Here is a 17,903-nt window from a genome sequence, read left to right as displayed (position 1 = left end):
CTTGGGCTCAAAACATTAACTGTTGAATTTCCTTCTAAAAACGCTGGCTGACCTGCTGAGTTCTTCTGATTGAGCAGCTAAGGTAGAATAGATAAATTTTCAGTGTTTCAGACCCTGCTTCATGACTGAGTGCAGAGAGAAGATAGAACCATAGAACATTACAACACAGAAACAGGCCTTTTGGCCCTTCTTGGCTGTGTCAAACCATTTTCTGCCTAGTCCCACTGACCTGCACACGGGCCATATCCCTCCAAACCTCTCTCATCCATATACCTGTCCAAGTTTTACTTAAATGTCAACCTTTAATGTTTTACTTTAAGTGAGCCCGCATTCACCACTTCAGCTGGCAGCTCATTCCACACTCCCACCACTCTCTGCATGAAGAAGCCCCCCCTAATGTTCACTTTGAACTTTTCCCCCTTCACCCTTAACCCATGACCTCTGGGTTTTTTCTCCCCTCGCCTCAGTGGAAAAAACCTGCTTACATTCACTCTATCTATACCCATTATAATTTTATATACCTCTATCAAATCACCCCTCATTCTCCTACGCTCCAGGGAATAAAGTCGTAACCTATTCAACCTTTCTCTGTAACTCAGTTTCTCAAATCCTAGGAACATCCTTGTAAACTTTCTCTGCACTCTTTCAACCTTATTAATATCCTTCCTGTAATTCGGTGACCAAAACTGCACACAATATTCCAAAATCGGTCTCATCAATGTCTTATACAACCTCACCATAACGTTCCAACTCTTATACTCAATACTTTGATTTATAAAGGCCAATGTACCAAAAGCTCTCTTTATGATCCTATCCACCTCTGATGCCACTTTTAGTGAACTATGTATCTGTACTCCCAGATCCCTCTGTTCTACTGCACTCTCAGTGTCCAACCATTTACCTTGTATGTTCTACCTTGGTTTGACCTTCCTAAGTACAATACTTCACACTTGTCCGCATTAAACTCCATCTGCCATTTTTCAGCCCATTTCTCCAACTGGTGCAAATCCCTCTGCAAGCTTTGAAAACCTTCCTCACTGTCCACTATACCTCCAATCTTTGTATCATCAGCGAATTTGCTGATACAATTTGCCACATTATCATCCAGATCATTGATACAGTGACAAATAACAATGGATCCAGCACTGATCCCTGTGGCACACCACTAGTCACAGGCCTCCACTCAGAGAAGCAATCCTCCACTACCACTCTCTGGCTTCTTCCATTGAGCCAAAGTCTAATCCAATTTACTACCTCTCCATGTATACCTAGTGACTGAATCTTCCTAACTAACCTCCCATGCAGGACCTTGTCAAAGGCCTTACTAAAGTCCATGTATAAAACATCCACTGCCTTCCCTTCATCCACTTTCCTGGTAACTTTCTTGAAAAACTCTAATAGATTGGTTAAACATGACCTACCATGCACAAAGCCATGCTGACTTTTTCTAATAAGTCCCTGTCTATCCAAATACTTGTAGATCCTATCTCTTAGTATTCCTTCCAATAATTTACCTACTACCAATGTCAAACTATAATTTCCCGGCTTATTTTTTGAGCCTTTTTTAAACAACGGAACTATATGAGCTATCCTCCAATCTTCTGGCACCTAACCCGTGGATATTGACATTTTAAATATTTCTGCCAGGGCCCCTGCAATTTCAACACTAGTCTCCTTCAAGGTCCGAGGGAATACCGTCAGGTCCTGGGGATTTATTTACTCTTGATTTGCCTCAAGACAGCAAGCACCTTCTCCTCTTTAATCTGTATAAGTTCCATGACCTCTCGACTTGTTTGCCTTGTTTCCATAGACTCCATTCCAGTTTCCTTAGTAAATACAGATGCAAAAAACCCATTTAATATCTCTCCCATTTCTTTTGGCTCCATACATAGCTGACCACTCTGATCTTCAAGAGGACCAATTTTATCCCTTACTATCCTTTTGCTCTTAACATACCTGTAGAAGCTCTTAGGATTATCCTTCATCCTGACTGCCAAAGCAACCTCATGTCTCCTTTTAGCCCTACTGATTTCTTTCTTAAGTATTTTCTTACTCTTTTTATATTCCTCAAGCATCTTATTTCCTCCCTGTTGCCTATACATGCTATACATCTCTCTCTGATGCCTCTTTACATGATGCCTCTGGTAAAAAAGTGGCTGATTCAGGGGTAGGAGGTATTATGTGGTGAAGCGAGGTGAATGATAGGCAGAAGGGAGAGTAGCAGAGGAATTGGGAGCCACGGTCATAGGTGGAAGCAGACAAATGGTGACATAGCCAGGCTGGGGGTGGGGAAGGGGGACAGAGGACAGAGGCTGGAGGGAGACAAGGGCAACAGAGAAATTAAACAATATTGGGAATCTTTTAGGGAGAGAATGGTAAATGGGGGCAGTGTGGGGGAAGAAGAAACTGATCAGCTTGGCCATTGCACATATAAAATATGAATTAAATTTGTTGCAGAAGGGTATATTAACATGAAGTGAAAAATGTGAATAATTAAATCAACCATCACAAATATGTTGCAAATATTTACTTCATTAAAATGCCAATTTCAACATATGTTGGCTAAGAAGTACTCTGAAGCTTCAGCTTGATACTTGTGGTTCCTGGAACAGATTAGACAAACTTTTAGACTTTTTAAAACCAGCTGGTATTTGTACAAAAAGAGCAGGGAAACATTTGTCAGTCAAAGAGAGTTTACACTTTCTGCCAACTTTCGGCACTGAGACAGTGATTAAGTTAACTGCACTGGAAACAAAGTTAGTCTGAAGATTAATTCAAATCATCACGATTTGGTTTTGAATTGGATTGTTTTCACTAGTTAAAATGTGATCTTTTCCAATTCTCCATAAAGTTATTTCTTGATGCTAACTGCTTTGGTTTGAAGTTCGACAATGGATTGGCTCATCAGCTACTTTGGAATCAATTCAACAAGCCACTTGCTATCAAAAAAGCTACAAAAGACAAAACTAGACAACAAACAGGCTGTAAACTGTGAGCAACACACTCAAAATGCAGGAGGAGCTCAACAAGACAGATGCTATCTATGGAGGGGAGTAAAGAGTTGGCATTTCATCCGCAGAGCCTTCATCAGGACTGAAAATAATGGGGAGAAGCCAGAATAATGGAGGAGGGGAAAGTGGATAGGGAAGAAAGGGGAGGGGAAGTTAGTCAATTGGAAGAGTGCAGTCATTTGACCCATAGTGTTGTACTGAACCAGCTAAAATAGCAAATCAAAAACACCCAAACACTAATTCCCCACGCGTTTTTCAAAATTCCAGTGAGTACGGGTCCAAAGTGGCCAAACGCTTCTCATATATAAACCCCTTCATTCCCAGAATCATCCTTGTGAACTTCCTCTAGACCCTCTCCAAGGACAAATCATCTTTTCTGGGTTAAGGGGCCCAAAACTGTTGACTATACTCCCAAGTGCAGCCTGATGAATGTCCTATAAAGCTTCACCATTATTTCCTTGCATTTATATTCTATTCCCTTTGAAATAAATGCCAACATTGCATTCGACTTCTTTACCATCGACTCAGCCTGTGAATTAACCTTCTGGGAGTCATGCATGAGGACTCCTAAGTCCTTCTGCACCTCTGATGTTTTAACCTTCTCCCCATTTAGATAATTTAGTGCATTTAGATAATGCACTATTGTTTCTTTTACCAAAATATATTATCATACATTTCTCAACACTGTATTCCAATTGCCACTTTTTTGCCCATGTGCCATAATTCCACTTTCTAAATCATTGATAATGTGAAAAGTAGTGGTCCCAATACTGACCCCTGAGGAACACCACTAGTCACTGGCAGCCAACCAGAAAAGGCCTTGTTTATTACCACTCACTGCCTCCTGCCTGTCAGCCATTCCTCTATCTATGCCAGTATCTCTCCTGTAACACCACAGGATTTTATCTTGTAAGCAGTCTGACAACCACTGCCTCTCCTGCTTGCTACATCCTTGAACAATTCTAACAGTTTTGTCAAGCATGATTTCCCTATAGAGAAACCAGGCTGACCTTGACTTATTTTACCATTAATCTCCAAGTACCCCGAAACTTCGTCCTTAATAATGGACTCCAACACTTTCTCAACCACTAACATATCATTTCCTCTCTTTTGTCTTCCTCTCTTCATAAAGAGTAGAGTGACATTTGGAACCTTCCAGTCCTCCGGGACCATGCCAGAATCAAGTGATTCTTGAAAGATCATGACCAATGCATCTGTTTTCTCTTCAGCAACCTTTCCCAGGACTCTGGGATGTAGTTCATCTGGCCATGGTGACTTATCCACCTTAAGATCTATTGAGTTTGCCTTGAACATTCTCCTTTGTAATACCAATGGCGCATACTCCTGCTCCCTGCCACTCACGGACCTCTGGCACACTGCTAGTGTCTTCCACAGTGAGGACAGCTGCAAAGTATCCATTAAGTTCATCTGCCATTTCTTTGTCCCCCATTACTACCTCACCAGCATCATTTCCCAGTGATCTAATACCAACTCTCACCTCCCTTTTATTCTTTATATAACTGAAAAAATAATATCCTGCTGTATATTATCAGCCAGCCTGCCCTCATATTTTCTTTTCCATTCTTGTAGCTTTTTTAGTTGTCTTTTGTTGGATTTTAAAAGGTTCCCAATCATTCAACTTCCCATTCACTTTTATTACCTTATATGCCCTTTCCTTGGCTTTTATGCAGTTCTTAACTTCACTTGTCAGCCATGGTTGCCTACCCTTGCCATCTGAGAACTTTTTCTCCTGTGGGATATATCTGGCCTACGCCTTGTGAACTATTCCCCAAAACTTCAGCCACCTCAGCTCTGCTGACATCCCTGTCAGTATCCTCCTCCACTCCACCTGGGTAAGCTCCTCTCTCATGCTTCTGTAAATCCCTTTATTCCATTGTGTTACTAATCCATGTGACTCTCTCAAACTGCAGTATGAATTCAACCATATTATGATCACTGCCTCCTAAGGGTTCCTTTACGTTTAGCTGACTAATAAAATCTGCATTACACCCAACCTCGGACAGCCTTTCCCATAGTAAGCTCAACACAAGCTGCTCTAAAAAGCCATCTCATAGGCATTCAACAAATTCCCTCTCTTGCTATCACCAACCTGATTTTCCCAATCCCTTTGCATATTGAAGTCCACCGTTACAATTGTGTCATTACCCTTAATACATGTCCTTTCCAGCTCCCTTTGCAATCTCAACCTCACATCTTGGCTACTATTTGGAGGCCTATCTATGATTCCCATAATGGATTTTTAAACTTGCAATTTCTTAACTCCACCTACAAAGGTTCAACATTCTCTGACCCTATGTCACCTCTTTCTGGATATGTAATTCCATCTCTTACCAACTCCCAACTATGTCCTTCTTTCAGCCACAACTTAGTGATGTCCACATCGTCATACCGACTAATATCTAATTGTCCCTCGAGTTCATCTACCTCACTCCGAATGCTACATGCATTTAAATATTGCACCTTCAGTCCTGCATTCTTCACCAATTTTGCCTCTATGGTACAAATTAACTCTTTGCTCTATCTCCATTTGTACCCAATCATTGGATTGTCCTTCTTTGCATTCATGTTACATCCATTATCTACTTGTAAACCTGCTGGCTCATCCTCAGCTCCTGATTCCCATCCCACTGCCACACTAGTTTAAACCACTCCTACAGCTCTAGCAAGCCTGCCCACAAGGATATTGGTCCCCCTCAGATTCAAGTGCAACCTATCCCTGTTATAGAGGTCACACTTGTCCCAGAAGAGGTCCCAATGATCCAGAAATCTGAATCCCTGCTGCCCCTCCAATTCTTCAGCCACACATTTATCTGCCTCCTCATTCAATTTCTTTCCTCGTTGGGTGGCACAGGCAACAATCCTGAGATTACTACCCTGCTTCTCAGCTTCCTTCCTAACTCCCTATATTCTGTTTTCTGGACCTCCTCCCTTTTTCGACCTATGTTTTTGGCACCGATACATACCACGACTTCTAGTTCACCCTTTCTTTTTCAGGATATTGTGGACATGTTCAGAAACATTGTGGACCCTGGCACCTGAGAGACAAACTTCTATCCTACTTGTGGATTAGGGTCATTCATCCAAAATGTCAGATGTTTTCAATGCTGTTTGATACTTCCAGCATTTCTGCTTTTCAGTTGTCCATGAGTAGTTTTTACATTCCTTTCCCTGTCATCACCCCACCCTCCCCCCCACACACACTTGTAGATGAGTGGTCCGATTAGTAGGCTTGAAGTCATGAAAATCATTGTGTTTTGATAGAAAGGACAGATTCAGATTGTTTTATGACATGTAAGTTGATACACCATGTATGTGGTGGGGCAGTCTGCAAGTGTCATCACACATCCTGGCACCAACATGGCTTGACCACAACGCTCAGCAGAACACCAGCGATCACAACAAAGCAACAGAAACTCCAGCAAAACATGCCCTTTTGCTTCCTTCAAAACACACAGTCCTCCCGGTCTTCACTAATTAGGATTCAACTTTCCATACGACTTAGCAGCAGAATTAGGCCATTTGGCCCATTGAGTCCACACCCTCATTCAATCACGACTGATCCTTTCTCCCCCTCCTCAGCCCCACTCCCCGGCCTTCTCCCCGTAACCTTTGATACCATGTCCAATCAAGAACCTATCCATCTCTAGGTTAAATACAGCCAACAACCTGGCCTCCACAGCTGCTTGTGGTAACAAATTCCACAATTCACCACTTCCTGGCTAAAGAAATTTCTCAGCATCTCTGTTTTAAATGGACTTCCTTTTATTCTGAGGCTGTGCCCTCTTGTCCTAAACTCCCCCACCATCCTTTCCACATCTACTCCCTCTAGGCCTTTCAACATTTCAATGTTCCAATGAGATCCCCCTAGCCCTCCTAAATTCCAGCAAGTACAGACCCAGAGATATCAAACGTTCCCTGTATGATAACCCTTTAATTCCTGGAATCATCCTTGTGAACTCCCTCTGAATCCTTTCCAGTGCCAGCACATCTTTTCTTAGATGAGTCCCAAACAGTTCACAATAGGTGAGGACTCAGCATCACATCCCTGCTCTTGTATTCTAGACTTCGAGAAATGAATACTAACATTGCATTTGTCTTCCTCACCACTGACTCAATCTGCAAATTAATCTTTAGGGTGTTCTGGACAAGGACTCCATTTAGAACCATAGAACATTACAGCACAGAAACAGGTCTTTTGGCCATTCTTGGCTGTGCCAAACCATTTTTCTGCCTAGTCCCACTGACCTGCACCTGGACCAAATCCCTCCATACACCTCTCATCCATGTACCTGTCCAAGTGTTTCTTAAATGTTAAAAGTGACCTCTTCATTTACCACTTCATCTGGCAGCTCATTCCACACTCCCACCACTCCCTGTGTGAAGAACCCCCCCCCCAATGTTCACTTTAAACTTTTCCCCCTTCATCCTTAACCCATGTCCTCTGTTTTTTTTTCTCCCCTAGCCTCAGTGCATTCACTCTATCTATACCCATCATAATCTTATATACCTCTATCAAATCTCCCCTCATTCTTCTACACTCCAGGGAATAAAGTCCTAACCTATTCAACCTTTCTCTGTAACTCAGTTTCTCAAGTCCCAGCAACATCCTTGTAAACCTTCTCTGCACTCTTTCAATCTTATTAATATCCTTCCTGTAATTCGGTGACCAAAACTGTACACAATCTCAGATTTTTGGATCCTCTCCCCATTTAGAAAATAGTCCGCACACTTATTTCTACTAACAAAGTGCATGACCATGCATTTTTCAACATTGTATTTCATTTTCTAATTTCTAGCCCATTCTCCAAATCTAAGTTCTTCTGTAGCCTACCTGTTTCCTCAACTCTACCTGCCCCTCTACCAATCTTTGTATCATCTGCAAACTTGGCAAAAAAGCTGTTGATTCCATTATCTAAATAATTGAACAGCCTAAAAAGAAGTGGTCTTAACACTGAATGCTGTGGAACACCACTAGTCGCTAGTAGCCAACCAGAAAAGGATTAATTTTTTCTCACTCGCTGCCTCCTACCAATCAGCCAATGCTCTAACCACGCTAGTAACTTTCCTGTAATACCACAGGCTCTTGAGAGGAATAGATAGAGTGGACAGCCAGTGCCTCTTCCCCAGGGCACCACTGATCAATACAAGAGGACCTGGCTTTAAGGTAAGGGGTGGAAGGTTCAAGGGGCATATTAGAGGAAGGTTTTTTACTCAGGGAGTGGTTGGCGCATGGAATGCACTGTCTGAGTCTGTGGTGGAGGCAGATACACTAGTGAAATTTGAGAGACTACTAGGCAGGTATATGGAGGAATTTAAGGGGGAGTTATATGGGAGGCAGGGTTTAAGGGTCGGCACAATATTGTGGGCTGAAGGGCCTGTACTGTGCTGTACTATTCTATGTTCTATGTTTTAACTTGGTAAGCAGCCTCATGTGTGGCACCTTGTCATAAGTCTTCTGGAATTCCAAATATACAACATCCATGGCATCCCCTTTATCTATCCTACTTGTAATCTCCTCAAAGAATTCCAACAGGTTTGTCAAGCAGGATTTCCCCTTAAGGATATGACAAGATTGTCCTATCCTGTCCTGTGTCACCAAGTATGCCATACCTTCATCCTAAATAATTGACTCCAACATCTTCCCAACCACTGAGGTCAGGCTAACTGCTCTATAATTTCCTTTCTGCTGCCTTCCTTCTTACTTAAAGAATGGAGTGACATTTGCTATTTTCCAGTCCTCTGGCGCCATGCCAGAGACCAGTTATTTTTTGAAAGATCACTATTAATGCCTTCGCAGTCTCTGCTGCTATCTGTTTCAGAACCCTAGAGTGCAGGGAATCTGGTCCTAGTGACTTGTGTACCATTAGGCCTTTCAGCTTTTTGAGCACCTTCTTCCTTGTAATAGTAACTGCACCCACTTCTCTTCCTTCACACCCTTCAACACCCGATACACTGCTAGTGTCTTCCACAGTGTAGACTGATGCAAAATACTCATTTGGCTCATCTGCCATCTCCTTGTCCCTTGTTATTATTTCTGCAGTCTCATTTTCTGGTGGTCCTATATCCCCTCTCATCTCTTTTTTTTTTAACATACTTGTAAAAGCTTTTACTATCCACTTTAATATTGTTTGCTAGCTTGCTTTCATATTTCATCTTTTCCCTCCTAATGATTATTTTATTTGCTCTCTGTAGGTTTTTAAAAGCTTCCCAATCCTCTACCTTCCCACTAATCTCTGCTTTGTTGTATGCCCTCGCTATTGCTTTTACATTAGCTTTGACTTCCCTTGTCAGCCTTGATTGTATAATTTTGCCATTTGAGTATTTCTTTATTTTGGAATACATCTATCCTGCAACTTACTCATTTTCCCAGAAACTCACACCATTGCTGCTCTGCTGTCATCCTTGCCAGGATCTCCTTCCACTTTACTTTGGCCAACTCCTCTCTCATACCACTGTAATTTCCCTTACTCCACTGAAACACTGCGACAATTGTCATTCAGAATTCGATCTCAGTTTTGAGCTCAGGTCTAGCTGATGACAGGATCCTCAACTCTGGTCAACTGACTGGCCCTCATGGTTCAAGTTCAAGTTTAATTGTCATTCAACCATACATGAATATCCATGGATACAGCCAATCGATACAGTGTTCCTCTGGGTCAAGGTCCAAAACACAGAACTGACAGTCACACACAGCACAATGCACATGTAGCACATATCATATTGCAAGTAAACATCTAGTCACACAAAAACACATACTGCATATAGGCAAAACACATATAATTCTAGAGGATCTCAGCAGACTGGGCAGTATCTATGAAAAGGAATAAACATAGCCCAAGACTCTACGGGACATGTCCTGTGCATGGATGTTATCAGCAAGAGCAAGCAGTTCCTGGCAGTCCTCAATTTGATCCTGGGACAGCCCAACATCCACAGATGTCTTTCATACCCATCCACATTGTTGACTTTTGAGTGCAGAGTGAAGGCCTGACTTGCATTTCCTCCACATCCTGTGCCTAGACCCTAATCTGACCTCTAACTCCCTTCTCCATCCCCAAAATCATCTTTATGAACATAATATTCAACTAAGTCTGAACCACAATCTCATCGGAGACAGCAGCTATCTTTGTTGGAAGCATCTGGGTTACAAATGGATAATGTGGTTAAGAGAGAAGTAGGATAGAGAGCTTAACAGGTGAGAAAGATGAACATGAGAGCAGGGGTTATGCTCCAGCATTGAAAACAGTCAGACCTCAAATGGAATACTGTGGCCTATTACACAAAGCAGTCTTGGGTCACAGATGTTGATAACTTAATGATAGAATCACATATGGAAAATGGTCTACCACACCCATGTTGACCAGCAGGCACCTATTTATATTAATCCAAATTTTCAGCACCTGCTCTGTAGCTTTGGGGCAGATTCAGATTTATTATCATAGATATATGTGTGGACTTTGTTACTTTGGGAAGAAAGAAAGGAAGTAAGTTAGTTCTGAGTTCAGATGACAAAATCTGTAGTCTGATATGAGCATTCAAGACAAATCAGAAAGCAAAATAGTCAGGTAAAATCTATAGAGAAAAATAACTAATTGTCTCATGGAACTTGGGAGTTCTAAGGAAGATATGACCAAAGCAAATTTCTTCAGAAGTAATGCTGAGGAACAGTGAGCTGAGGATTTCTGTCTATAATTCTGGAGTGGCAACACATTGTGCATTTGCCTTCATGGTCAGGGTATAGCATAGAAAACTCAAGATGTTACTTTGCAAATTTATAAAATGTTTGTTAGTCCACTTCAGGGGTGCTGTGTACATTTCTGATTGCCTCATCAATTTCTGGTTGCATGTGATTGTGCTGGGGACAATATAAAGGAGGTACACGCGGATATTGCCTGGAGTAAGGTACATTTATTCTGGGGAAGTGACTAGATGGGCTAGGCTTGGATTCCCTGGAAGCAAGGGGCAACCTGTTACAAGGTCATAAGATATGGTCACAGGTCTTTTTTTCATGGTAGGTGTGTCAAAAAAAAGAGGGCATCAGTTTCGGAAGAGGAAGTGTTTTAAAGGGCATTTGAGGATTTAATACCACATCTTTTCCCAGATGGTTGACATTTGGAGCTTGTCAGAAGTGATAGAATGAGATGAAGTCACTATATTTCAGAAGTGTTTATATAAACTCTGAAATAGGCAAGGCATAAATAGTTCTATTACAGGTAAATGGAATTAGTCTGCTAGATGAACATGAACGTGCCATACAACTGATTAGTTTACTCTTGTTTCAGTATCTGCTAATTGGATACAGAATACACCTATTTAACACTAGTGAATAGACAGAGTAGTGGGGTGCCACAGTGATTAGCATGACGATGTTACAGCTTGGGGTGTCAGAGCTCAGAGTTCAATTCTGACATCCTCTGTAAGAAAGTTTGTACATCTTTCCTGTGAAGCACATGGGTTTCCTCTAGGTGCTCTGGTTTCCTCCCACAGTCCAAAGTTGTACCAGTTAGTAGGGTAATTGGTCATTAAATTGTCCTGTAAATAGACTAGGGGTAAATCAGTGATGCGGCTCAGTAAGCCAGAAGAGCTGTATCTAAAAATAAATAATAAGAGTTGAGTTGACTACTTTATGATTTATGGTCCCAAATTGTTTCAGTTTTAACTGCATAGATATGTTTTATAAAAGCAAAGATTTTGAACTCTTTCTATTTCTAGAAGGTAGAGGGAAACATATTTATTGAAGTTCTATTTTTACATTACCTCTGGTACCACTACAGAAGCTTCATTCATTGCGATCTGGTTCCTGTGTCCCGTTGCAGTCAATTGCAAGTTAGCATGAGCTTTCCTGCACAAGAAAGAGTATTTTTGACATATCTTGGTTACATTTGGAAAACTTCGCTTTCCTCTTTCTCCCCAACTTTGAGTTTGACAGCAAGAGTACATAGTCAACAATCATATTACAAATAACTATTTCAATGCACTATTAAACCCCTATCAACTATTCTTTGCTTGGCTGTTAGAACAGGAAGAGACCTGGTTAGAACTTGAATGGAAATTTTAGCACGTGTTCTAGGCTTGATCTTGGGTGCAGCAATATCTGAAACTTTGCAGGAGCAACAGCCAATAAATAGAAGGCAGTTTTACACACCCATCTAAAAACAAGAATTAGGCTAAATTACTTTAATTGCTGGGCAAACTATTTATCAATTTGTATTAAGAAGAAATATCTATGGCTCCCAGTCAAGATGGCACCTGCGTACATAATCCTTTAGTCAACATTTTCTGGATAAATCATGAAATCATTAATTTCACTTCTTTTATGTCTTCTACATTCATTTTTTTTTTGTCTTGAATCTGATTCTGGATCTGTTGGAGCCTGTGATTTTCAGTTCAGAGATTGTGTGGGTGCTTCTGCGCTCTGTAGTCTCCGAGGGGATTCCGGGGAGCAGAGGCAGTGTTCAAGAACCTTGTGGAAAGAAGGCTGTGAGCTGATGTTCGATTCCATTTCATCGATTAAAGCTTCTCTGGTTCCACAAGTGAAGTGACAAGGGCAATTGAAATACTGGCTGCCTGCCTTTTTACCACTGGTAGGATTGCTCTGCTGCCTGAGGGGAGATTGCCTTTCTATCACTGGTGAGATCGCTCTGCTATGGAGAGGGGAGACTACCTCTTTATCACTGGTGAGATTGCTCTGCTGCAGAGAGGAGTACTGCCTTTTTATCACTGGTGAGATCACTCTGCTATGGAGAGGAAGAATGTTCCCCAGGTTTTGGATGTGGACTTGGCCTGTAGACTTTTTTTTTCAGTCTTACGGTTTTTTTTTGTATTCTGTGTTTTTTTGCCTGATCTTTCTTGTTTTTTTGTGGGGAGGAGGGATTTGGGCATTGCTAATCCTGCTGCCATTCTTTTTCCTCGGTTTCATGGCTATCTATAAATGAATCTTTGAACCTATGGAATTTAGTTCCGATATTTACCTATCCAATTCAAATATTGCACTGTTCAGTCCAAATATTTGTTATCTACTATTTCAGAATATTCAAGTACAAACCTTTTTCCAATTCTTCTCCTCAAGAAGAATGCTCCAACAGTAACAAGCAATACCACAACAAGAATTCCCAGAATGAGGGGGACGCTGATTTCTGGCATTACCAAGTGCTCACAGAATCTTCCAGTGTATCTTTCTTGGCATTTGCACATTAACAAGCCATTAACTACAGAGCACTTCCCTTGCATGCTGCACAGTTCATCTGTGCACAAACCAGACCTTCCTGCTTCAGTCACATTGAAATCCTCATCAGTCTGGTTTGCAGAAGGACTCTGTGTCATTGTACTAAGGTGCAGAGAAATGCCATAACTGGACGTGACTGGAGCAGTATCTGTATGAGGAAGCCAACTTTCTCTGAAGGCTGTGGAACTGACTGGAAGCCACCTTGAAGTGGCCATTTGTTGGGAGAAGACAACTTCAGCAGTAGAACTGTTGGGTAAAACATTGCTTGTCTGTACAGGTCCCTTCCACATATCACCTGTAAAGATAACATGCAGATCCAGAAAGGTCAATCAATAAACCATCTACGAATTCCAAGCATTTAGATTTTGGTTCCTTTCCACCAGAACATAAAATAATGAAACCATAGCAGAACTAGGCCTTTTGCCCCATTGAATCTGCTCTGCCTTTGCATTAGGGCAGATTTATTATCCCTCTCAACCCCAATCTCCCATCTTCTCCCTGTAATCTTTGACACTCTTACTAATTGTTTGCTTTAAATATACCCAGTGACTTGGCTCCACAGCTGTCTATGGCAATGAATTCAACAGATTCACCACCCTCTGGCTGAAGAAATTCCTCCTAATTTCTGAGGCTATGCCCTCTGGTCCAAGACCCGCCCACTGTAGGCAAAATCCTCTCCACATCATTCTATCAAGGCTTTTCAATATTTGATTGGTTTCAAATTTTCTCATTTTTCTAAACTCCAGTGAGTACAGGCCCAGAGCCATAAAAAGCTCTTCATATGTGGATTCTGTTATTTCCAGGATCATTCTCGTGAACCTTCTCTGACCCTCTCCAATGCCAGCACATCCTTTCTCAGACAAGGGACCCATTAAATTCTATGCAGTCTGGCCAATACCTTACAAAGCTTCATCATCACATCCTGGTTCTTATATTCACATGCTCTTGAAATGAATGCTAACATTGCATTTGCCTTCCTAACCATCAACTTAACCTGCAAATTAACCTTTAGGAAATCCTGCACAGGAACTCACAAGACCCTTGCGCCTCTAATTTCCTAATTTTCTCCCCATTTAGAAAATTACTTTTATTCCTTCCATCAAAGAGCAAGACCATACATACATTTCCCTACACTATATTCCATCTGCCACTTTGTCCACTCTCCTAATTTGTTTAACTCCTTCTGCAGACTCCATGCTTCTTCCACACTGCATGCCCCTCCACTTATCTTTATAGCATCTGCAAACTTGGCCACAAAGCCATCAATTCTGTCATCTAAATCATTGACATATAACATCAAAAGAAGCAATCCCAGAAGCAACCCCTGTGGAACACCACTAGTCATAGGCAACCAACCAGAAAAGAGCCTGTTTATTCTCACTCTGCCTCCTGCCAGTCAGCCAGTCTTCTATCCTGTAATACAATAGCTCTTATTTTGCTTAGATAAGAGAACCTTGATAAAGGCCTTCGACCAATCCAATTAAACTATATCCACTGACTCTCCTTTTTCTATTCTGCTTGTTAATTCCTCAAATAATTCCAACATATTTATCAGGCAAGATGTCCCCTTAAGAAAACTATGTGGACTTCGGCCTCTAAAGTAATCTGCCTCCAAATGTCCTGATACCTTGTCCTTAATAATGGACCCCAACATTTTACACTGAAGTCAATTGGCCTATAATTTCTTGTTTTTTACCTACTTCTGCCGGCTGCCAGCAGTGGTGGTGGAGGCAGAAATGATCGGGTATTTTAAGAGACTCCTGGATGGATGCATGGAGCTTAGAAAAATAGAGGGCTATGGGTAAGCCTGGGTAGTTCTACGGTAAGGACATGTTCGGCACAGCTTTGTGGGCCAAAAAGCCTGTATTGTGCTGTAGGTTGCACAGTTAACACACAAATTTGATAGAATAAAGGTAAATCTATTTCTGCAAGATCTGTAACCAGAGATACTGCAGTTAAGGGGGGGGCATTATGCAATATGTTGTGATCAGGTTGCATTTCCTGAAGGGCAGATTGATCTGCAACCACCAGAAAATGTTAACATTTGCAGGAGGGTTTAAGCCATGGAACAAGACCAATTACATTGCTCTTTGCAGGAGCTAGCTGAAAAGCCAAATTGCAAAGCACAGGATTGTAATCAGGAACAGTTGCTGAAATTATTTGAATAAACTTACATTCCATTTCATCTGATCCATCGGTACAATGTTTGTCACCATCACAAACTTGTTCATTCAAGATGCAGTCAAAACCATCAAGGCAAGGCCAAGTCTGTTTTGGACACCCCATAACTTCACAAGTACTATCATTGACAAGGCGATATCCTGTGGAACATCTGCAGGTTCTACCTCCAGGGTATGGTAGGCACAAATGGTTACAGCCACCATTTCCCTCTGAACAGAAATTATTTCCTGCAGCAAATATAGAAAGAGTCAGTATTATTTAGTGTACACTACTGTGAGTGGATAATCACAGTAGGGCTTACTAGAAGGGATAAAATAGAAAACATTCAAAACTTGAGATTTTTAGCTAAAGAACATTTGCCTTTATTTTACAGACTTCCCAATTCAAAACCTTGGTATATAGCTAGTTGATAGAAACTTACCTTGCTGTCTATTATATATTTTAAGACCAATAATTTTCTGTTCCACTTCAAACCACTGCTTCTCTTGTCCCTTTGCACTGTACCACAATTTTGTGTAACCTGTCAAGAAATAACTTAGAATTATGATGCAAGGTATGAACTAGGAATCATGGTCAAATGTGAAAAACTTACCATTATGTACAGTTGTCCAAAACAATGTGTTCTCCCAATATGCAAACACCGAATGAACCCCGAGGCCTGTTTTCACCTCTTGAAATTCTGAACCATCCAAGAGAATACTGTCAATAACATTATTATCTGAAGAACAGGAATAAAATTACAACTGGTTATTAGGATTAGTCTTCAGCCCAATATTACAGTTCAAGTTTTGAAGAAAGCAGTAATGGGTAATTCTTGACTTGTAGTCTTGCCAAGTGCAACTACAATATCATTCTAATTACATTAAATATCATGACTTGTCGAGCTCAAGTTGACCAAATATGGGGTTTAAGCTTGGTTAAAAGACTAAAATGTAAAATATATTAGTGTAACTGTCAATTATTCTTGCACAGAATACTCCCCTGGCACCTCCACAATGATGATTTAAACAGTTTCTAATTCCCATTGATAAATCATAGGACCACCCGTTAAAAATTAAAATCATTTGTTACGTTGTCAATTAGAATGAAATGGAGAGAATCAGAAACAAGTTCCCAACCAGGAGTTAAATCATGATGCTGGCTCATTTAACTGGAAGTAATGGCTTACAGAATGTTTCAGTAGCTTGAGCTATAGGACTCATACAATTTTGAACCAAAGACAAGTCTTAAAATGTTAAGGACACTATAAAATACTCTTGCAATTTCCTTCAGTGAATTAGTGGAAAAACAGGCATCTACCATAGGCTGAATTTACCAAAGATTGATATCCAAGCTTCTGCCTCTGTTTTTGTCAGAAAGTGTGCATATCCTGACATTAAGAAAACCTGGCTGAGTAGGACAGTTTAAAAACTGCTTGAAACATTTACACCCTGTAAATGAGGGTGGTTAAAATGTTAAGGACACTGTAAAATATTCTTTGAGGTTTTTGAGAGGAGAGGCATAGGTCATGGGTAGATTTCTTTTGTAATTTAAACTTTTTTCCATTGTTCTTGTCTATTTAGACCAGTGAGGATGCCAGCAGGATAGGGAAATGCTCCTTTTGTGGGAGGTGGCAAGGCTGGGAGATCTCCAGTGCTGCTGATGACTACTCCTGCGAGAAGTGCATCCAGCTGCAGCTTCAAACAGACCATGTTCAAGAGTGGAGCTGGAACTGGATGAACTCCAGATCATTCCGGAGGCTGAAGGGGTGATAGACCGAACATACAGGAAGCTAGTTACAGCCAAGGTGCAGGACACAGGTAACTGGGTGACTGACAAGAGAGGGAAAGGGGACAGGCAGAGTACCCCTGTGGCCGATCCCCTCAACAACAGGCTTGAATGCTGTTGCGGGGGATGATGACCTAGCAGAGGAAAGACACAGCAGTCAGGACTCTGGCTGTGTCGCTCAGAAGGGAAGAAGATAGGGAAGAAGAAGGGAAGAAGCTGCAGTGATAGGTTATACGTAGTTTGGGGAAACAGAAAGGAGGTTATGTGGATGAGAATGGGATTCCGAGATGGTATGTTGCCTCCCAGGTGCCAGGGTCAGAGACATCTTGGATGAAGTCCACAGCATTCTTAAGCGGGAGGTGAGCAGTCAGAGGTTGTGGTCCACGTCTGTACCTATTACATGGGTAGGTAGGATGATCTGGTCCTGCAAAGTGAGGACAGGTATTTAAATGCTAAGTTAAAGGACAGAACCTCCAATGATGTGATCTCAGGATTGCTATCTGTGCCACATGCTACTGAGGCCAGAAACAGGAAGATCATAGAGGTTAAGGAATTGATTCATGAGGGAGGGCATCAGATTTTTGGATCATTGGGCTCTCTTACAGGGAAGGTGTGACCTGTACCAAAAGGACGGTTTTTCACCTGAGCTGAAAGGGGAACTAATATCCTTGTGGGAAGGTTTGCTAGTACAGCATGGG

The 17,903-nt window shown here is 41.4% G+C and overlaps 1 protein-coding gene and 1 long non-coding RNA gene across 2 annotated transcripts in view; both read right to left on the bottom strand.

The window, feature by feature from the left end:
• Positions 1–2,518: 2,518 nt before the first annotated feature.
• LOC132393718 (uncharacterized) lies at positions 2,519–13,211 on the bottom strand. Its single transcript, XR_009512052.1, has 3 exons — positions 13,078–13,211; positions 11,790–11,874; positions 2,519–2,603 (listed from the first exon to the last, which is right to left on the bottom strand). It is a non-coding gene; the product is annotated as an uncharacterized LOC132393718 (long non-coding RNA).
• A 112-nt stretch (positions 13,212–13,323) lies between these two features.
• The window catches only part of LOC132394762 (low-density lipoprotein receptor-related protein 8-like), a 37,662-nt gene continuing 33,082 nt past the window's right edge, over positions 13,324–17,903 (bottom strand). The window contains exons 14-18 of the mRNA XM_059971171.1: positions 16,031–16,156; positions 15,860–15,958; positions 15,432–15,665; positions 13,449–13,552; positions 13,324–13,359 (exon numbers count right to left, since the gene is read on the bottom strand). Of these exons, the coding sequence (XP_059827154.1) occupies positions 13,324–13,359; positions 13,449–13,552; positions 15,432–15,665; positions 15,860–15,958; positions 16,031–16,156 (599 nt within the window). The remainder of the gene's footprint in view (positions 13,360–13,448; positions 13,553–15,431; positions 15,666–15,859; positions 15,959–16,030; positions 16,157–17,903) is intronic.

Source organism: Hypanus sabinus, chromosome 5 (genome assembly GCF_030144855.1).
Source record: "Hypanus sabinus isolate sHypSab1 chromosome 5, sHypSab1.hap1, whole genome shotgun sequence".
Lineage (NCBI taxonomy): Eukaryota > Metazoa > Chordata > Chondrichthyes > Myliobatiformes > Dasyatidae > Hypanus > Hypanus sabinus.
The sequence above is the reverse complement of the archived record's forward strand: the minus strand, read 5'-3'. Positions and strand labels throughout refer to the sequence as shown.